Source organism: Malania oleifera, chromosome 4, assembly GCF_029873635.1.
Source record: "Malania oleifera isolate guangnan ecotype guangnan chromosome 4, ASM2987363v1, whole genome shotgun sequence".
In the NCBI taxonomy this organism is placed as follows: domain Eukaryota; kingdom Viridiplantae; phylum Streptophyta; class Magnoliopsida; order Santalales; family Ximeniaceae; genus Malania; species Malania oleifera.
The window spans coordinates 104,853,085-104,875,708 of NC_080420.1; the positions used below are offsets into that span (position 1 = coordinate 104,853,085).

Genomic DNA, 22,624 nt, shown 5'->3' on the forward strand with positions numbered 1-22,624 from the left:
TTTGCAACTCAAAATCTCTTTATTTCAGCAATTTCTAAATCTAAGTTGGAATGAAGTTATAGAATCTAGTGTTCAATGTAGAGTTGTTTTCAATTAGCAATATTTAAAAGATGACGGCCGTTAGGCGTTTAAACCCTTAAAAAAAAATAAGGATAAAGCAAGGCATAAACCTTAAGGCATTAGGGCAAAAGCCTCTTGGGAGTTTTATTTTTTAAATAAATTAATTAACACATTGCACACACACACAGACATCTGTATTTGTGTATTTAAACATAAGAAAAAATAGGAAAAAAATTAAATTTTGAAAAAAAAATTCTAAACTACTTCTTGGCCAATCAAAGCATATTACATTAAAAATTATTCAAGTAAACTATGCTTAGAGATATTCATGACATTACAAAGTCAAAACCATGCTTAGATTAGAGCATTCCGGGGAACTTTATTGCATGCATATGATTATACACTGGTAGCCTGGTTGGAAGACAAATTTGACTTTAAATACCCAAAGCCAAAATGCATAAGCCTACCAAAAAGTGCAAAAGGCACGCCCTCTGTAAATGCACAAGCCTTATTCCATTGTGCGTTTGCTTTCTGTAAGTTTTTGCGTTTGCTTTCTGTAAGTTTTTCATATTTTAGGCTATGCCTTGAGAGGTGAGTCTCAAGGTGAATCCTGGTTGCACTTTTTTAAAACATTGAAAATTAGAAGTTTTTTCTTTTTGGGTAATGGGGTTAGCTGAAATATTGTTGTGTTTATTTGCTCTGATATGGGTAGGGACAACTAAAGTTAAGAACCTGGTTGACAATATTGGCTCCTTGAGAGTAGAACTCACGGAGGAGAATCTGAAGGAAATTTCTGATGCTGTGCCAATTGATGAGGTTGCTGGTGCCATAAGTTACAAAAGCATGAGCCATTTGTCATGGAAATTTGCAGATACACCAGCGAAACATTGCAATGTCTCAACCTAAGACATGTAAGGTTGCATTTGTTTTCACTTGGTTGATGTAATGCTATATGAAATTGAGGTAATATAAATGGTTAAGTTTTTATGTTGATATGCTATGTACTCTCTAGTCAGTCACTCATCTTGTTGACATGAATATTGTTTAGCAATCTGAATGTAAAATTATTGGAGCTGATTGTGTGAGATCATCCTATGTTACATTTTACAGATTCATGTAAGATACTAATCAAATCTACCCAAATTTCAAGTTTTCACCTTCTCTGTTGCCTGCCCATGGTATTGAGGATTCCCATACAATTCTTTTTTGCCATTTCCTTTGTTGGTTAATGGAAATACGTGGTGGCATAGCCAAGGTCTTAAATTTCGATTTTGACTCAAATTTCGAAATTCCAAAAGTATGGAAATTTTGATTTGAAAAAAATAATAGAAATAAGTAGTAAAACATGGAATTATTTTATAAAGCTTTTGAAATGATTAGTAGACATAACAATGTAAGTTTTAGGACTAATATATTACAAGTAAATACGTCTATGATGTGTATGAGGTGGAGAAGTTGTGATATAATATGTGCATCAAACATAATGTCCATTAAACATATTTAGTGAACCGTTTAATACAAATAAAGTTCATAAATCATTTAAATATTATTTATTTTACAAATAATGATAATTTAGACATGAATGGTTAAATAAAATGTTATTGTAAATTTACTATTTCATAAATTTCAAAAGCACTTGTAATAATCTTTTGTTTCGATAAAAATAAATAAAATAAAGTTAGAGAGAAATTTCACTTTACTCCTAAATCTCTCATTTGCATTTTGGGGAAATTTCATTGCATACTTCAAATTTCAACAAGTTTTGCTAAAATTTCGAGATTTTGATAAATTTCGGATGATTCGTTGAAATTTCGACAGAAATTGTGTAAGACGGAAATTGATTGCCATTTTGATTTCGAGGGTGACGAAAACCAAAAATTTTGAAGGAAATTTCAACAATTTCGTGAAAATTTAAGACCATGGCATAGTGTCATGGTTCGACTATTTTCACACCCTTGTGAAGGGTCATGCGGCGCTAGCTAAAGCACTCTTATTTTAACTAGCCAGCCTATCGTTTACCAATATTCATCCACAAAGCACTTTCATTAATATTCATTCAAAGAGTAGTGGAAACAATAAGCATTCATGAAAGCCGTGGCAAGCAAGCAATAAACATTGAAGCAAACGTAATTCATTAACAACACCTCCGTTGACATTGTATGTTTAGTGAGGGAGGCAAGTAGGCTAAACACATTGACAATAGTTAGTGAATTTTACAATGACTGATGAACACTCACCCTCCCCTAAAGAGGTTTTTTTGTAATTATCATCCTGGTACTAGGAAACATCAAAGTGACCGAGAAGTAATACTGCCTTATTTGGCATACAAAGACTCTACTAGCAGAAAATAATTCTACACTAGTATTTACATGATGGAAACACATCCCAAGCACACGAGATAAGTGGTCACAAGCAAGCATAATGCCCTAAACAAGCTTAACTCGTGACATTCTCCCCCACTTATGCGGTCGACATCCTTATAGACTTTGGCGGTAGGTACTCTTGAACTTTGTCCATAAATGGTTGCGTATCTTTCGCTAAAATCCAGCTGATTTCTTTGTCATCAAGGCATTTCCACTTCATTAGGAACTTTTGCCACTTCTTCCTTGAGGATATGAACTTTCTGTCAGCAAGGATCTCTTTAATGTCATGTCTGTTAGGTTGCACTGTCTTCAACTATACTCTGTTGGACTGACTTCTGCACAAGTTATTGGGGTTGGCGTTAAACGGCTTGAGCCAGCTAACATGAAACTGTGGTCTTCTCCCCTGATCTGCCAACTTCTTCATTTGCTTAGAAGCTTTCTCTAGATAGGCTCGGGCAAACTCTGCATTTTGTCTCCATTCTCTGGTGAAGATGTACGTCCTGGGACTCTTTCGTCTGTACGAATCGCCCACTGTGTGAGGTAATAGCGGCAGCTGGCCTGTAACAAGCTCAAAAGTGCTCTTGTGGGTTGTTGAGCTCCTTTGGGCATTAGCACAAAATGGAGCCACATTAAGTAGTTACATGCCATTCTTTTGGTTGTCGTTGACAAAATGACGCAAGTATTCATCTAGCAACTCTCTGAATCTCTTCATCTGTCCGTCTGTTTGTCAGTGATAACTTGAAGAGATGTCAAGATGTGACCTAAATATCTTGAAAAATTCTGTCAAGAAGTTGTCAATGAACATTAAATCTCGGTCACAAATAATAACTTAGGGAACACGCCAATGTTTCACAACAGTCACAAGGAACAATTGTGTTGTCTCCTCTGCCGAATAGTACTTTGGTGCGGCCTTGAAAGTATCATACTTCTTCCACTCCCCCTTGTCTTGTTGGCAAGTGAGACAAATTTTGGTATAATCAACCACATCATCCCGCGTCTGCGGCCAATAATACCTCCCCAATAGTCTTGTCATTGGAGTCATTCTCCGCGAATACCTCTCAACGAACTTCCTGCAAAATCTAGTAAGGCCGAGAAAGGAATGCAACTCCTTCACCGTTGTGGGGATCTTCCGTTCTTGAATCATCCTTACCTTTTCCATACCCCTTCGGTTACGACCTTGTTCAGCCACATGACCAAGGAATTTTTTTCTCTGCTGAGCGAAAGAGCACTTCTCTTTCTTTACATCTAGATTGTTTCCCCTCAGCCTGTTGAACACCTTCCGTAGATGCTCTTCATGTTTCCTCTAAAACAACACTGATGCTCCCAACGGTGTTTTGGAAAGGCGAACACATCCTGCTTCCAATTCATCAAGTTGTTCCCCCAACTCTACTATCACTCGAGGCGCAATCTGACATGACCCTTTAGTAGGTGGTTTCACTCTTGATAACAACTCGATCTTATGCTCCACAGTACGCCGTGAAGGCAAATTGTGAGGCAGCTTATCCGGCAACACCTTCTTGTACTCATCCAACATCGCTTGGATGGTCGTAGGCTCCAACTCTTGGCCTACTTCTTTGTCTACCACCACCAAGGCTAGATGTGTCTGCTTATCCTGACCCAATTTGTCATTGAGTTGTATGGCTGAAAGGGACTTCCCGTCATCTCCTTTCATCGCAACGACTTGCTGCATGCACGAGTGATCTCCCATCAGACATAGGGAACCAGCCGAAGGCATCAACACTGCCCTTGTCCCCCTTAGGAACTCCATTCCTAGAATGACTAGAAAGTCATCCAATGGCACCGCTTTGAAATTCGCATGACCTTCCCACTATAAGCTTTACAGTCACTTGCTTGGCTACTCCCAGAGTAGGCTGGGTTACAAAGTTAACTGCTTTCATGCGTCCTGTATCCTTCTTTAAGGATAAGTTGAGTCTCCATGCTTCTAACTACGAAACAAAGTTATGAGTAGCCCCTGTATCCACCATAGTGCGGGTACTTTTCCCATTTATCCTTAAGTTCACAAACATTAACCCTTTTTCTCGTGTAACTTTCGGTGTTTTTTCCTACTTTTCTAATGCGCTCACCAGCCGCACTGAACCCACCCTCGGGGCATGATCCTCTTCCTCCTCGCTTTCTACCCCTTTTCCTGAAGTAGAAGCTTGTAAGGCATTGAGTAATCCCTTGTGTTGACGCTCACTCACTCTGTGAGATCCACCACATAAGTAACACAAAATTTTACTCTTCCCCTTTCCATTGGGTGTGCTGAACCCTTGAGACGATGAAGCTTCCTTCAAGGTTGATGATTTAGAGTCGGCTCCCCCACTCTTGGGTTTGCCTTTCTTGAAAGACTTTCCACTGTTTCTCTCTCCGCCCAACTGTTTTGACGAAGTGGTATCATCGCCAGCGTAGTCAATCAAGTGTTTTGCAACAGCTTGTGCAGTTGACAAGTCTTGAATCTTTTGCCTATGAAGTTGAGTTCTTGCCCACGGTTTCATCCCCTCTAGAAAATAGAACAACTTGTCCTTCTCCGACATATCCCGAATACCCAACATTAAAGCAAAAAATTGTTTCACATATTCCCTGATTGACCCCGTATGCTTGAGATCTCTCAATTTTCTCCTTGCATTATACTCAACATTTTCAGGAAAGAATTGGGCCTTGAGCTCTCTCTTCAAGTCTGCCCAATTATCGATTACACAACTTCCATTTTCAATTTCTCTGTACTTGGTACGCCACCACAGTTTAGCATCACCAACCAAGTACATGGTCGCAATATCTACCTTTGCTTGTTCTGAGGCCATCATCACAGCGCGAGGTACTACTTCACATCAAACAAGAAGTTCTCTAACTCCTTGGCATCTCAGGCAGCCCCATACGTCATAAGTTTTGGCACCTTGGTCTTGCTAACTCCCTGAGTGTTGGAGTTCCCCATAGCAAGAACCATTAGATTCACCTTTGCATTCAGATCAGCCATTCGCGACTGCAAAGTTTCAACTGTGTGGCGAAAGTCCTCTAACATGTCGCCTATCAAACCTGCTTGATGTTTTTCTGATCCCATCACTTTATCAATAAGTTCTCTCATCTGGACCATCTCTGCGGCCATAGTGTTGGTTGTTGTCTCAACCTGTGCTTCCAGCACGTTGATCTTCTCAGCATTGTTTGGTTCCATGGTCACTTACCAAAGCTTTCCAAATCCCACAATGAAGGCAATTGAATTCACGTAGCAACTCAACCTTGGGCTCTGACCAAGTTTCACGAACTTAGCTCTGATACCAAGTGTCACGGTTCGACTATTTTCACACCCTTGTGAAGGGTCATGCGGCGCTAGTTAAATCACTTTTATTTTAACTAGCCAACCTATCGTTTACCAACATTCATCCGCGAAACACTTTCATTAACATTCATTCAGATAACAGCGAAAACAATAAACATTTATGAAAGTCGTGGCAAGTAAGTAGTAAACATTGAAGCAAACGTAATTCATTAACAACACCTCCGTTGACATTGTATGTTTAGCGAGGGAGGCAAGTAAGCTAAACACATTGACAATAGCTAGTGAATTTTATAATGACTGATGAACACTCACCCTCTCCTAAAGAGGTTTTTCTGTAATTATCATCCTGGTACTAGAAAACATCAAAGTAACCGAGGAGTCATATTGTCTTATTTGGCATACAAAGACTTTACTGGCAGAAAATAACCTTATACTAGTATTTACATGATGGAAACTCATCCTAAACACACGAGATAAATGGTCACAGGCAAGTATGCCCTGAACAAGCTTAGCTCATGACACATAACTATGTATTATAATGGATATGCATTTATAGGAAGGTGAAAAAGAGTCAAAAGCAGCACTTATTTCCATTTACGTTGAATCCACCTTAATAATTCTGCATATAAGCCATGAAATGGTAAGACATTCCACATCAAAGCTCACAAAATGATCTCAGCATCTCCCGCTGACCAGCATTGTTGGCTCAAGGTGCCTGATGGCTTGGTCCTCACACAGCTTGGCCATTTGCTGCTCAGGTAAAGTCACCATTACCGTTCGCCCGAGCCCCTCCTCTGGTGAAGGCATCACAAGAATCAATCCTTCGCCTTCCACATTCCCCACATGGCACGCCACATGGACCGGTTTCTCACCCTTCTCAAATGTTGACCCAGAAACCATATGTTCCATGTCAATGCATGTTAGTTCAGGGCCATACATCCTGAATGGCGGTGCATACTCGCCACTCTTTCCCTTCCTTGATTCAAGCCAATCCATCAGAGACTGAACCTCCTCTTCTCTGAGACCAGACACATGGCGATGCACCAGCCCCGCCACATGTCCTAATCCCGCATTCTCCAATTCATCTGCGTCCAGTGAGAGCAGGGAGAAATGGAGTGCATTGCCGAAGTACCCGTGAGTGGGGTTTTTTCCATGCCCCAGCTTCCTGGAGTCCATGCAAATAGAGAGGGTCTGTGTGTGATCATGACCAGGTGCATGTGCCTTCAAGCTTGCTACGCGTGTCCAGAAGAGCGCTGCTAGCAAATCAAAAGGAGTGGCATTAGGGCAGCTCTGATGAACCTCTGAGGACAGGCACTGTTTGATCCTTGAGCTGGAAAACCTGAATGTGACCGTGGCCATTTTCACCGAGGGAGGTTTTGCCTGGGACTTGGTTGTGTAGTAGCTGGTTGAGTTTGTGTCTGTGTTGGGAACTGCCGGGCGGTGTAAACCAGATGGGTAGAAGGAGGGCTTGATCGCAATGGCTTCGCCGCAATGAGAGTCAGTCCATGATTTGAAGAGTAGGGCTGCAGATGTTAGGTCTGCAAACAGGTGGGTGCAGCTTAGTCCAATGGCTACTCCCCCTCCTTCAAAATCATTTATCTGAAACAAAAATTGAAAACATTTTAGTACCATTCAGCAAAATATAATTCTGTTATTGCAAAGAAGAAAAAAAAAAGTAAATCAATTGAAGAGCTACATGCATGATGACTTGTAGAATGACATTTTTTTTTTGGGGGGTGGGGAAGTACCTGTAGGTTAGTTATAGATGTGGACCACATTTACGGGTTATGCTCTTCTCATTTAAAAGGAGAAAGCTAAGGCTTTTCAACACGACGGTAAAATTTGGTTTGTTGCAGAATAGAATAGCGTGAAAATGGAACTACATATGATCACCTATGATCTCTCTCTCTCTCTCTCTCCATAGTCCATAGTGATGCTACATACATTAGGTTAATTTTGTCGATTGTTTGCCTTATAATGATGCCATTTTTATTTTATAAACCATTATATTTTAAAATAATTTTATTCTTATCCTATTCTATAATGCAAACCAAGCGTAGTGAAAATAATCATGTATGACAGATGCACCTTAAAGAAGATTAGGCAATGAAAGCCAAATGCCATGTGACATTCTTATAATATTATGTATTCTTTTCGTTTTTACAAAAGCTAAACTAACTAAATAGCATGCAAGATTCTTTCAATTCTTATACTCCTTTGGAACTTGAAAAATATTAGAAAAATGAAAGAAAAATATTGAGAAAAAAAATAAAAATAAAATAAAAAATATATCAAATTCACAACAAAATTTTATTTTTACACATCATTAATATTTTATTTTTCTCAATTTTTAATCATATAAAAATAAACTTTTATTTTTATTATAATTTAATATAAAAAAATAAAATAGAAAATGAGTTTCCACCTTATTTTTCTTTTCTTTCATTTTTCCAAACAATATCCTTGACCCAAACAGACCATTAGGATCCATTTGGATCAAGAATTTTGGTAGGATTAGAAAAATGAGAAGGAAACTTATTTTTTAATGTATTTTTCTCTTTGTATCAAATACTAATAAAAATAAAAGTTAGTTTTAATATGATTGAAAATTAAAGAAAATTAAATATGAATGGTATATAAAACTAATTTTTTGTTTATTTATTAGATATATTTTTTATTTTCTTTTTCAATTTTTTGATAACCAAAGGTAAGAAATTTGTTTCCTTTATATTTTCTTTTCCTTTCTCTGATATTTTTCAAGTTCCAAACGGGGCATTATGATATGTTCGGATCAAAGATTTTGATGGAGAAAGGGAAAAGAAAGGAAAGTCAAATACGAAAAAGTGGATTCCTTCATATTTTCCTTCTCATTTTTCAAGTTGCCTTAATTGAATGAGTATTCCTTTAGGTATTCCTCACTTTGTCATGTCATGTGCATCTTGGGTGCTCCAAGGTCATTCAATTCCTCCCACCTATCTTATTGAAGCTCTGCGCCATTTTGTTGCGTTGGTCCATATATGTGGTGGGACCTAACTAATATACATAATAAAATAAAATAAAAATAGAAAATAGAAAATAAAGGAGTTGAAAGTTGAATAATATTGCATGAGACATAAATTTGTACTTGTCAAGCCAAAATCATTTCAAGGCTAGTTAATTAGTCTTGTTAGTGGGTGCATGTCTTTTCAAAATAAGCCCGATTGATTTTTTGTAGCTCAAAGTTTTCTTTTTTGAAGACTGCTTGTGGGATGATGTGAAAACTGAACTTTTCAAGCATACAAATTTCAAAGTTATGTTCTAACTTTGAGGACAATTGTCTAAACAGTTGTGGCAACTTTCTATAGGATTTCTTGTGTTTCTTTTATTTCTTGCAATTTTGTTGTATCTTTACCACATGTAGTGCAGGGGTGGCCCGACATAGTAGTATAGAGCTGCAGTTTTCATTGCTTGAAGGAAAAAGATGAATAAAGGTGCCAAAGTCTTGGATTGCTTGAATGTTTTCATTGACATTTTGGAGAGAAAGATGATGACAAAGAAATGATTTAGCTTTGTAGGTTGTTGGATAGTTACAATGATCGTCTTGAACTTCAATTAATCCAAAGAAAATCTCAAATTGGATGATGATGTGACGATTGCATTGTTGGCCAATGAACTTTGGAGGAGTGCAACCATAGAAAGTTCTGGGTTTTGGGAAAAACGAAACTCTTGTTACGAGAGGATGGTTAAATGAACATAGGCTATCATCATGGAGCCATTCAAAAAGTTGCAATGGTAGACTTGTTTGTTGGAATCGTAGAAAAAAAGGTATGTGAAGAAAGATTGTGGAAATAGAAAGAATCAAAAGGGGGGGGGGGGGGGTTTGAAACTAATAAAGTAGAAGAGTCCATTGTCATTAGTGACGGCGAAGTGTACATTGTGGTAAGGATTCTATTACTCATGAAAAATGGATTCTCAATAGTGGTGTAATTTATCATATGTGCTTACATGGATCATGGTTTTATTCTTACGATATATATGAGGATAGTCATGTGACAATGGAGAGCAACTCAAAATCAAAGACGATGAGAATTGTTTGTGTCAAGCTTAAAATGTATGATAGTGTTGTGAGAACTTTGAAATGTTATGCACGTACCAAACTTGAAAGAAAACTTGATTTCTCTCCTGGAATCAAAGTATATTAAAATCTCGAGAAGGAAATTTGTACAAGTTAATATTCTTCCAAGGAAGTGAAAGGTGGTAAGGCCAACAAACCAAAAATCCACTTTGTGAGAAAAAAATAATGGTATTTTCAATAGAGAAGAGTAAGCCACAGGGGTCTTCTTTATATTTCAAGCCAAGATAAGTTTGGTGGTTGGTCAACCGACAAGTGAAGATTTTATCAAGGTGGAGGATATGAACTTAATGATGGTACCACATGTGCATGTGAGGTGGAGATTTTTGTTAGCTTGGTCTCACACATATGGTGGGACCCAACTTATACAAATAATAAAAATAAATAAATAAATAAATAAATAATAGAGGAAGTAGGGTGTTGGAAGTTGATTAATTTGCATGGGACATAAATGCTTGGTTGTAATCTCAAGCTTCTTCCAAGACTAATTAATTAGCCTTGGTTAGTGGGTGCTTATCTTTTCAAGTTAAGCTTGATCGACTTTTTGCAACTTGATGCTTTCATTTTTGAAGACTCCTTATAGGATGGTGCGAATATTTAACTCTTCAAACTTGCAAGTTTCAAAGTTATATTTTGATTTTGAGGAAAATCGCCTAGGCAATTATAGCATAAATTTTTATTGGGCGATTAAACATTATTTGCATGTTGGATTTTTATATAAGGAGTGGGTCTCATTGTCATCTGAGTGAGCGAGTGAAAGTGAGAGTTCAAGCTTAAAGAGTGAGCTGTAAAAAGGATTCACCTTGGGTTCTTCCTCCTACACAAATTTCTTTTCTTGGATTAGAAAAATGTTATGAGTTAGTAAAATTGTGAGGGGAAGAGAGTCTTGTTCTATCTTCGCTATACCTTGATAGTAATTAATTAAGTTCTTGTCGAATTGTCATTAGATTAGACATAAGCCTAGTGCCAAACCATATAAATTTTTTGTATTTCTTTTTTTCCTTATAATTTCATTATATCTATACGATCTCTGAGGCCCAACATATGTTAATATATAATTCATATGTCATCAATGAAAAAAAATATTGACAAATATTTTCAAAAGATATGTATTTTTTGTTCATATATATATATATATATATTCTCGTTGTAAGGGGGACCAGAGCCCACAACCGCATTTTCTTATAAGCATATATGTAAAAGTATTCATTAATAAACTTGTTAAATTAGTTTTTTTTTTACTAAGTTATATAATACTTTTTAGCTTCGATTTATGACAAAATTTTTAGAAATTTAATTTTTGAAATGATGAATATTACAATTTGCAAATTTATAAAAATCTTATGTAGTAGTCTTGAAGCCAGAAGGTGATTTAAAAACATATGCATTCAATAATCACTATTCCCCGTAGATGCTCTTGAGCTAATATAAGGATTTAAAAGGGACTAAACTATTTTTACCTTTCTTGTCAGAAAAATAATAATATTATAATTACTTCATTATTTTTTTATATTATTATTATTATTATTATTTAACAATAATAGTGATAATTATTATGATTATTATAAAATTAAAATTTTATTTTAGTTGTTCCTTATTAGTTTTTATATCTTAAAATGTTAAATTTTTGTATTTAAAAAAAAAGGAGTTAGGTAATTGTGTATTAATTATGAGTTAATTATGAATAATTATGTATTAAGTATAAATAATTACAAATTAATTACACGACAGGAAATATCTTAAACATTGTTTTTTGTTTTCATATGACCAATATTTTTTTCAAAAATATTTTAAAAATAGAAACTAGGTGCTACCTGGATCCGAAAGGGAGACCAAATATAGGGATCTTCGGGCATGTCCTCCCAGACCGTCAGATCTCTCTCCTGAGACCAATCAGCGGATCTCAGCCATTCATCGAGGGTGGCCGCCACCTTAGCCTGTAAAACCCTCACTCCGGCGTCGTTGCATTTCACCTGCCAGTTACCGTCGTCGGGCCGCCGGGTGAGCCGACCCGTGACGGGCGGGTACAGCGAGAGAGCCTCCGACAGGGAGCGTCTGAGGGGGTTCAAATGGAAAGTTCCGGCGGCGATGTTCTTGTAGTAGTAGACGAAGTGGAGGGTGTGGAGACCCATGGAGTGATCCAGGGCGGAGAGCGGGTGGGTCTTGCCCGGCCCGATTGAAACGGAGGACACCACCGTGAGCTTAGACTGGAGGGTCACACTGCTTTTGCGGTCTGTCATTCTTTCCCAAAGGGCAGATTTTTGAGTGCAAGCAACAAAGATACGAGGGTGTCTTTATGTTGAATGAGAGAGAGAGAGAGAGAGAGAGAGAGTAATGGACATGTTGGGTAGACAGTTGGGGCTGGTGTTAGTTAAGCTATGAATGCTCTTGTTAATTTCATTAATGGAGGGCATATTTGGTAGAGTAATACGTTAGTGTTTCCTCTTTAACCAAAAAATGGATTACAAAAGTGTGTTTATTTATATATTAATTTTTTTATTTTTATTATTAATTTTTAGTTATTTATGAACAAATTAAAAATTAGATTTTATAATTTTCAATCATTTTGAAAATATATTGATAGAAATTTTAATATCTAGAAATAATTTTTTAATTAAATAATTCATTTTATATATTTTTAAATTAAGTTAAAATAAAATAGTTATATGAAAATTTAAGTATAATTAAAACAAAAATGTACATAAATTTCCGAAAAATATTTATAAAGTAGATTAGAAAATATTTTTACTATTTTTCAATTGTCATGTCCAATAATATTTTTATTGTAAAGTAAATTTTGAAAGTATAACAATTAAGTAAAATAATTATAATAATTTTTATTTTTGTTGTAGTATTTTTCTAATGTGTATTATTTGTAATTTTATAAATTTAATCATATTTTTATAATATTATTTGATTTAAAGATGAAAATGGGTATTTTTAAAATTATTTTAAATATTTATTAGTTTTACAAATGTTAACCAAACACATTGCTGGTTTTTAGTTTTTAATTTCTATTTCTAATTTTTTTTTTTCATTTCTATAGTTTTTGACAATAATACCAAAAGTTAATACTTTGGAGTCCTCTCTCTCTCTCTCTCTCTCTCTCTCTCTCTCTCTCTCTCTCTCTCTCTCTCTCTCTCTCTCTCTCTCTCTCGTGTTTGATTGGACGCTCTCACATTAGACTGTCAATAAGAAATAGTCTATTTTTCATTCGACATCCTTTCTTATTTCTTTTTAAATTCAATATGGAAGTTTCACATTTTAATCATTGAAATGCATGCTAGAAAGACGCAATCCTTTTTCTTTTCTTTTTTTTTTCTTTTTATATAAAAAATAAAAATATATTTATGTTATATTGAGTTAAGAGGAAGTGGTTGGGTCATTATCTCCACATCATTTTCATAACTCCTATTTTTCCTTGAGAAAAAGTAAGCTAGTTTGGAGGTATATGGAGCACGAGTTGTGTGGCTGTGTATAAAATGTGAGGTTGAGGTTGTAAGTCATATGATTTTTGTATTTTCAGTCATTATTGTAACATTATATAAGTCCACTATACTATCATATCTATTTCATGTTTTTCACATTTTTGGAGGGAGGGGGAGTGCCCTCGTTACAAAGTACTTGTTCATAGCATAAATGCCACGAAAGTTTCAAATGCTTCTTTGGATTTGAAAGAAAAAATTTCAACTAGACTCTAAAATATTTTTCTAGCTTGTACATCTTGGCCAACTTTTTGGTAATAAATATGTGTAAAACTAAATTTAATTGACTCGAGTTGTTATGTTAGGTGTAGTAAAGTTGAAAATATTTGGCATCTTCTTTGGGATTGTCTGAAGGCTAAGGAAACTTGATTTTGTTCTCATTTTTACGCCCCTCCATTGACACCTCTTCATTCAAGGTCTCAATGTCTTGATTAAGGAAAATCTTCTTACACCTCTACAGGGAGAATTTCCTATACTAAAATAAGAGCCCTCATAATTATTACTGGTTAGTTAATTTGGAGGGCTCAAAATAATGAAGTTATAAAAAGGACACTATTAGCCTTAGGGGCTACATAATCATGTTTTATATTTTTTGATGATGTTAATTTATTTGTTGTTCTTAGTGCATTCCATCTTTGCAAATCATGTTTAGTATAGGTTCAAGAGATGAATACATGGAGTACTAGATCAAAGGAAAAGATCCAACTGAGTTGACATCGAGAAGGAAAGATCAAAAGGACACTCACTTGGAAAGGACTCAAGCTCACCAAAGAAATCTCAATTGTTAAATTATATGTAATAAGGGTTGTGTGTTTGAAGTAGTATACTATGTAACTCTTTGCAATTTTATTTTTGCATGATTTTTGAGCAAGAGTTGAACAAATGCATGCATATTAGGACACATGAGTTTATAAGATTGCACTAAAGTCACAAACTCAACTTTCATAGTTTTCAAAGTTAAATTTAAGAGTTTGTCGAATGAATCCTAAACTCAAATATGTTTTCACAATGGACAAGTTTTTAACATCTTGGTTTTATGAAAATTTACATACTTTGTCTTGGTTTTGTCAAAACATGTTTTATGTCCTAAAGTCTCAAGAAAGTCAAGTATACTTTTATAAAGGACATACTTAGCATATAAGATATCAAAATGAGCTTTCAAATATGTTTTCATAAATAAGATATCTTTTATTCAAAATAAATTTCATAAGGACAAGTTTTAAATTATATTAGTGTTATAATCTTTTACAAACTTGGTCATGGTTGGGTTTAAAACCTCAGTTATGCACCTATCAAATTTTCTAAATACCTTTCGGTATTTGGGGCATAACTTTTACTAAAAAAATCCAAAAAGGACGGTCTTGGTATCCATGAAAAGTTAAGAAAAAATTTCACAACTTTCATGTTAATAACTTGTTTTGATTCGGGGCACTAGTCGACTAGTGGGTAGCACTTGCCAACTAGAAAATCTTGTAGCTAATCTAGTCTCGCACCCTAGGCGACTAATCGATTAGTAAAGGGCACTAGTTGACTAGTGGGTGGGACTAGTCGACTAGTGTGGGACTAGTTTATAAGTGGCCTCAAGCTCAGCACAATAATGGCTAGTTTCTTTTGGAAATTGCTCCCAACAGTCCATAACGGCTAGCAATGGTTTTTGGCTATAAATACAAGTCCATATACTTGTTTAGTATGGTTTTGATTATTATTATTACAAGCTTATAATAAAAATATCTTTGAATACAAAACCTAGGCACTTTGCATCTTTGTTCATTCATTCACAAGTGCTCAAGTTCTCTCTTGCTTATTTATCTTATTTGATTCAATCCTTGAGAGAGTTGTGTGAGGTTTGGTTTTTATTTGTTATCAGCTCAAATTAAAGGAGCATCTCTTTGTAAATCATCTTCTTGGTTGTAAAGGTTCTTGGTGAACCGCTTGGTGAAGGTTCTTGGTAAATCGAAGGCTCTTGGTGAGCGTGATAGGGATTTGTTCCTGAGTATAGGGTTTAGTACTCGAGTTGTAAGGCTTACTCCGCCGGTGAAGGAGTATTCATAGTTGATTGTGGAATCCTTGGTTTGGTTCTAAAGCGTGGACATAGGCTTGGTGCCAAACCACGTTAAATACCGATGTTAAGCTTCTCTCTCCCTACTCTTTGTAATTTGTCTTGTGCTTGATTTACTTTATATATATTGTGATATTATTGCTTGCAATCTTTCCAAGAGTTTTATTCTGTAAAGAAAATCAAAATACACAAAAAGAGTCCATTCACTCCCCTCCAACTCTATATATTCCCGGGTGGGACGTTACAAGTGGTATCAGAGCGAGGTACTTGCATTTTTAGAAGTAAATTCTAGAGCATAAAGATCAAATGGAGTATTTGGTGGGCACCACTTCACAAGGACAATTTGTGACCAAGCCACCATTATTCAATGACTTAAACTACTCGGCTTGAAAAAATCGAATGACCGTCTTCATCTAAGCACACAATGTCAAAATGTGGCAGGTCATCACTAAGGGAGATTATGAGTTCGAAAATGCCAAAGGTAAACCTAAACAACTTGAGGAGTTGTCGGACACTGAAATAAGGTTAGTTGAGCTTAACTTCCGAACCAAAATTTTCTTTATTATGCTTTAAGTGATAATGGATATAATAGGATTTGTGGTTGTGAAGCCAACAAAGAAATTTGGGACAAACTTGAAGTTACATATGAAGGTATTTCTCAAGTTAAGAAGTCCAAATATATATACATATATATATATATATATATATATATATATATATATATATGCTAGTTAATGAATATGAAATCTTTAAAATGGATAAGGGATAATCCATCACATCCATGTTCACTTGGTTCACTCACATCACAAATGGGTTAAAAGCACTTGGTAAAATTTATTCTATGGAGGATAATGTTCAAAAAGTTCTCCTATCTTTATCCGAGTCATGACATGCAAACCGAGTCATGACATGCAAAATCAACCACCATTGAGAAAGAACTTGCTATGGTTAAACTAAGGGAATTCTCATTAAAAGAGGAAAATGATTCATTAGAAAATAAGTTTTCAAAATGCGAAGGAAAGGAACCTTGTCTTTATTCCTCCTTGAAAGATGAAATTGCTTTCCTTAGAAAAAAAAAAAATGAGGAGCTTATCGAAAAAGCTCAAAAAGACCATGAACTTTTTCAAGAAGAAGTAGGAAATTTGAAAAATCAAATTGCAAATGTTTTGAAAGAAAACACACTCCTGAAAAAGAAAGATGAAGTTCATGGTAAAGCCACAAGAGGAAAAGAAAACTCAAATAAATTCTTGGGAGTTAAAAGAAATAACTTTTCCAAAAAGAATTTGAAATTCTCTTATAAATCACACGGTTATACCTCAATGAGTAAAAATAATGCAAATAAGTCAAAACCCTCACATACAGACAAAATTTGTTTATATTGTGAAAGAAAGGGTCATATACCGTATTTTTGCACTTATAGAGGAGATATAGGCAAAGAAAGGAAATTGGAATGAGTTGTTAAGAAAAAACCCTTTGGCACCCAAGGAAGAATGGGTACCAAAAGGAAACACATGAATTTTGTTATTGAGTCCTTAGAACCTAGGATTGGGAAATAGGTTTTAGGTAGATTTGACTACACCTAGGTAAAAATGAAAAGGGATTTTGATGTGCTTAAAGTATTAAAATTCCAGATTATGCATCTTAAATTGTTTAATTACTTTGCTGGGAATTTTTAGAAGTTCATGCCAATGTTTATGAAGTTCAAAATTAAACCAATATGATGCTTTAATTATATATTTCCTTATTTGATTGCTTTATTTCTTTTCGAAATTTTAGTTATTGTTTATGGGATGAAGTAGCATGCAAAGCTTGACAAATGGAAAAACCTTGTTTTTGTCATGTGAATTACTAAGGTTTTGAATATAAAGTTCAAAAGCATGCTATGATAAGTTAGTAATATAATCTTTTTTGATGATACATGCTTAAACTTGAATACTTAGTAATAATGCCTAAGCATAGTAAAACCTATCCCATACATTAAGTTGGGTTTAGGTGATCATAACAACAATTTGGAAAATTCACATTGAATGATTGATCCAAACTAATTAACCTTAGAAATCATCATTCATGAGTTAGTTAGAAAGCCAATTTAGGCTTTTCATATGTTATGGTGTAGCACCAACAATTGGCATATGTGTTTAGCATGTACTCACCTCACCACCATGGAAACTAATTTTAAGGGGGAGAAAATATTTTAGCTAAATGATTAGCACCTCTCTTTTTTATGATGATCAAAGGGGGAGAAGTTTTATAGTGTTATGTGTAGAGACCCAGAAAATTGTAAGTAATGAAATAATAAAGGAAAGGAGAAAAATTAGTTTGGCACAAGCCAAACCGTCGACGGTTTTGAGTTACCGTGATCAGGTAAGGGTAAAACGGTAGAAATGGTTTGGTTAAAAGGCTAAATCCTCAACGATTTACCTTGCACCTGCAAGCCTATATAAAGGTTTTAAGTTCATTTTTTGTTAGAAAAATAAAACTCTCTCTCTCTTTCTTAGGGCTGCAGCCATCACTCACTCTCTCTCTTTCTCTCTCTCTTTCTCTCTCTCTCTCTCTCTCTCCTCTCTCTCTCTCTCTCTCTCTCTCTCTCTCTCTCTCTCTCTCTCTCTCTCTAATTTTTCTCCTAAAACAAGCCCGAATAAGCTAATAAACATCATTTCTGGATCCTTGCCAAGATTCTCCGCTGTTTAAGTGGAGCAATTTTGCTGTTCAAGCTTCCCAGGAACCACTCCAAAACTAAGGTAGGAAGTTGTTTTTCCAATTTAATTAGTTATTGGAATATGTGGGCCTTGGGAATGTTAAAATGATAAATATTATAGGGTTGAGTTGATTAAATTAGGATTTATGGATGTAGGGTTTGTGCGAGCGCCATAGACACAGTTTTGGGAACCCTGCAGGCATAGCTCCAGGAAACAGGTAAGGGGAATAGATTATGTCAGACATTTTATTAAGTTAACTGATTAAATTATAGTATGTGTCTTCAGAAATGATATATGAGTTTCATGGGTATACAGACATTTGGAAATGGAAATTTTGGGAAATGATATATATATGTTTTGAGAAAGTTGGGTTCTTGGGTTGAGTAAAACCCTAGAGATAGTCACGACAATATTTTCAGCAGAAAAGTATAGTATAAAGTATCACTCAATCTGTGTGACATGAGTTTGAATGTATGTATAAATAAATTTGTCAGTTTTTATGGAAAAGTATATATATATATATATATATATATATGATTTTATACAGTACAATTTTTATACTTAATTTTAGCTTCCTATAAAGGACTACAACGTTCTATATAGAACTACAGTACAATTTTTATACAGAGTTATAGCATCCTATAAAAGACTACAACGTTTTATATAGAACTATAGTACAATTTTTATATAGAGTTGCAGCATCCTATTAAGGACTACATTATTGAAATTTTACAGCATGACATCGTCCTATTAAGGACTACAGTACATTATTTTATATAGAATTACAGTATTTTCAATTATTCTGTACAAATTTATAATATGACAGATTATATTGATTTGTGAACTGAAATCATGTTATTATATTGTTTTAGAAATCACATTATATGGTTTTAGAACCCTGATGGACCACAGTTAAGCACGATACTGTAGCTTCACAGATACCAGTGATGCCACACTTCTCAAATAGAGTGTTGGTAGTTTACAGTCGATTTTGCCATAGAAGTGTAGAGTTGCCTCCTGGAGTCCGGACCAACTGGGTAGGCCAATCATACTCATAGTTACAGATACAGATATAGTTGACTTAGCTTGGTTAGGCCAACCATGGATAGGTCCAGCCTACAGGCCGCACAACCCAGATCATGCTGGGTTAATATATGACGTTATTGTTTATCCATCTAAGGCAGTTCTTCTATGCATATATGCGTATTTGCTTATACAGAGTTATTGTTTTATACAGAGTATGATAAGAAAGGAAAGTATGTAATTTTAAAGTATATTTGTATATACGTGTTTACAATTTTACATGTATTCACAGTAAGAAAAGGTAAATAATGGTTGTATATTTGGAATACTGAAACTCGTATTGCCACACACTGATAATAACATATTCCCACTTACTGAGAGGTGTCTCACTCCAAGAATTCAAACATTTTAGGAAATTCAGGCAGATAGGTGGAGCGAGCTCCAAGGTAGAGGATTGTGGTACTGCCCTAGTTTCAGGGTAAGTTTTTGAGTTGGGAGTTATGTTTTATATAATCCCTATGACATATGATGACTTTTGGGGATATATGTATAGTTATGTGTTAATGGATGATTAGAACTCTAGTATTGTTGTTGGATGTATGTAAATATATAGATGCTTCCGCTGAGTAGTATTTTATGTTTGAGGAATGTTGTACCTGGTGCCACTTTGGGCATTATAGGGTACTATAGTGTATCTTATACAGAGATTGTATAGAGTATTACACAAGGTAATACAGTTTGGTATCAGAGTAGATTATTTTATTTTATATATAATATATATAGCAAAATTTTCAGGTCGTGACAATTTGGTATCAGAGCCTAGGTTACTAGGTTTTGTAGACTTTAGTGTACGGCAAAAAGCAATACTAAAGTATAGGAATGGATCTTGATAAGGATAGGAAATGGGTAGATCATATTTTTAGTAAGTCATTGTTGGAGGTTAGGATGAGGATTTAGGGTTTTATCTCACAGCCTGGAGGCAGGAATTCCGTGATGGTTTTTGTGATTTTCTTAGAAGGACGATTTCAAGAAAGTCATGGTAAACTATCATCGGTCTTTGTTTCTGAGTGGTAAGACTGAACCTTAAATTAGTGATAAGGATGTTAAGTTGATTGGTGGTAAAAGGATATTTTATGGTTCATAGTTAGATTAATGTATGAGTTGTGTTATGAAGTTAGGATTCTTAGACTATGTTGTTCTATTTTTAGGATGGACCCTGGGAACGACAATACGAATGCTGGTGGTGGTAATGATGTGGGGCCTTCTAGTATGGGTAGTGATGATTCTAATGTGGTATTACGTAGCATTGCCCAGCAAGTGATGGCAGAGATAGCAAGAAATTTAGGAGAGCATGGCTCCTCACCAGCTTATCAGGGTTGCATGATTGAGTAGTTAACTCGAATGAATCCCCCGTCATTTTCAGGATGAGCCGACTCGTTTGTAGCACATAACAGGGTCTAGGAGATTAAGGGAACGTTGTCAGTTCTCTTTTGCATTGAGGAGTAGAGAGTATCATTCACTACTTTTAAGTTGACAGGGGAGGCTAAACGCTGGTGGAGGTCAGTGAAGTTACTGGAGGAGCAGAGGTCGGTGCCTATAGCTTTGACTTGGAGCAGCTTCAAGGAGATATTCTTCGAGCAGTATTTCCCCACTACTACTAGAAATTTAAAGCGACGAAATTTTTGAATTTGACTTAGAGGCACCTGACAGTTCAGCGTATGCAACCAGATTCGTTGAGTTATCCCATTTTGCCCGTATATGATGCAGGATAAGGAGAAGAAGGCGAGGATATTTGAAGAGGGCCCGAGACAGAGTATTTATGAGTAGGTCATAGCATTCTAGGTGCAGACTTATTCAGAGTTAGTGGATAAGCCATAGTGATAGAGACCAGCCTGCAGAGAGGTGCGGGAGTATAGAGTTAGAGGAAAAGGCCTATGCCTCATGATTTCCAAGCAGGCACTAGTCAAGGTCAGTGAAGAAGATATGATGGGAGCCACCAGCAGGTAGTGGGATGCCGAGCCCCTTAGGGTGATCCAGCACCCCCTATTTGTACTAGATGCGGTCAGAGGCATTGGGGGGATTGCTGAATCAGATCGAATGCCTGCTATCAATGTGGTCGGCCTAGCCATATTGTGAGAGACTGTCGAGCACCACAAGCTAATGCACTTGTTCCTAATTGTTATCGGGGAAACAACCAAGCACCCTGACGCAACCTGAGACGACCTGCTTAATTTTCATATATATTTTTTTTCATAATACCAATATAACATATATCTAGCAGATTATAATCCACTTGGGCCTGTGGGTACCAGGGATACCCCAAAACATATAACGGAAGCCTAAGCAGGAGGAAACATACAATCATAATATCATAAATACAAAACCATCCATCATAATACCATAGTCATTACATCCACTGTATTTAAGTATATACATCCTAAAAGAAAATTCTAGGGACATTTCCACAAAATCCAACCATCCCTACCAAAACTTACCCTTCAGAGAGGGCAGATCAACAATACTAAGTCAGCGATGCTTTATCCGCTCTTCTATCAAGGGCTCCTGAAATGTTTATAAAATTTTGGGATGAGACACCTCTCAGTAAGGAAATAAACTAATACTAGTGTGTGGAACCATGAGCATTTCCTTGATATATATATAATCATTTACATAAACATAACCAGTAAAACTATATATCTCATTTCTGGAAAAACATGTTTACTCATTTCAAAACAGAACATAATGGATTTCTATAAGCATAATTTATCTCATATCATAACAATAATACAAAAACAACCCTGGTAGGTTAGCTAGCTATTGTCATGTATTACCCCCATATGACTGGGTTGTGTGGCCCGAAGGCGAGACCTGACAATGGTTGGCTGACCACTGCCAAATCAAAAGTATAGTCTGTAAGTCCGATGGGTCTGCCAGACTTGGTTCGTACACCAGGGGCGCTCACACTCCTTAAAACCACATCAACCATCCAATCTCACGCCACTTTGTACAATAACGTTAACACAATATCACGTTCATGATGATCATGGACACATAGCAATGGTACCGTGCAAGTGCTAGCCTAAATCAAGCCAACCAGGTTCCGATAACATATAGCATATACTAAAACTATGATACATGGATATTTCATACCATTAACTATCAAATCAATCATCTCATTTTGTATGTATACGTATATCATGAAAATCATCGGCCCATACGCCGGTATTTCACATTTTACCATAGCTCGGCTCGTACGCTGGCAAATCATATCCATAGCTTAGCCCATACGCTGGCAAATCATATCCATAGCTCAGCCCGCACGCTGGAAAATCATATCCATAACTCGGCCCGTACACCGGCAAATCATATACATAGCTCAGCCTGTGCGTTAGCAAATCATATACATAGCTCGGCCCATACGCTGAAAAATATATAAAAATCTCGGCTCATACGCCATTTTTCCATTATAAAAATCCATATCTTTATCATATTCCAAAAAAAAAAAAAAATTTCATAATAATTTCTACTTATGCCACACAAAGTAGGTTTT

At 35.8% G+C, this 22,624-nt stretch overlaps 2 protein-coding genes across 2 annotated transcripts in view; one reads left to right on the forward strand and one right to left on the reverse strand.

Annotated features, from left to right (window-relative positions):
* Nucleotides 1–1,145, forward strand: part of LOC131152657 (probable aldo-keto reductase 1) — a 36,441-nt gene extending 35,296 nt beyond the window's left edge. Inside the window, exon 7 of the mRNA XM_058104440.1 lies at nt 773–1,145. Within this exon, the coding sequence (XP_057960423.1) occupies nt 773–966 (194 nt within the window). The 3' untranslated portion in view covers nt 967–1,145. The remainder of the gene's footprint in view (nt 1–772) is intronic.
* A 4,736-nt stretch (nt 1,146–5,881) lies between these two features.
* LOC131152658 (protein ECERIFERUM 2-like) lies at nt 5,882–12,153 on the reverse strand. Its single transcript, XM_058104441.1, has 2 exons — nt 11,623–12,153; nt 5,882–7,296 (listed from the first exon to the last, which is right to left on the reverse strand). Exons 1-2 carry the CDS (start codon nt 12,046–12,048, stop codon nt 6,373–6,375), a joined length of 1,350 nt encoding a protein of 449 aa, XP_057960424.1. The 5' UTR covers nt 12,049–12,153; the 3' UTR covers nt 5,882–6,372.
* Nucleotides 12,154–22,624: the final 10,471 nt, after the last annotated feature.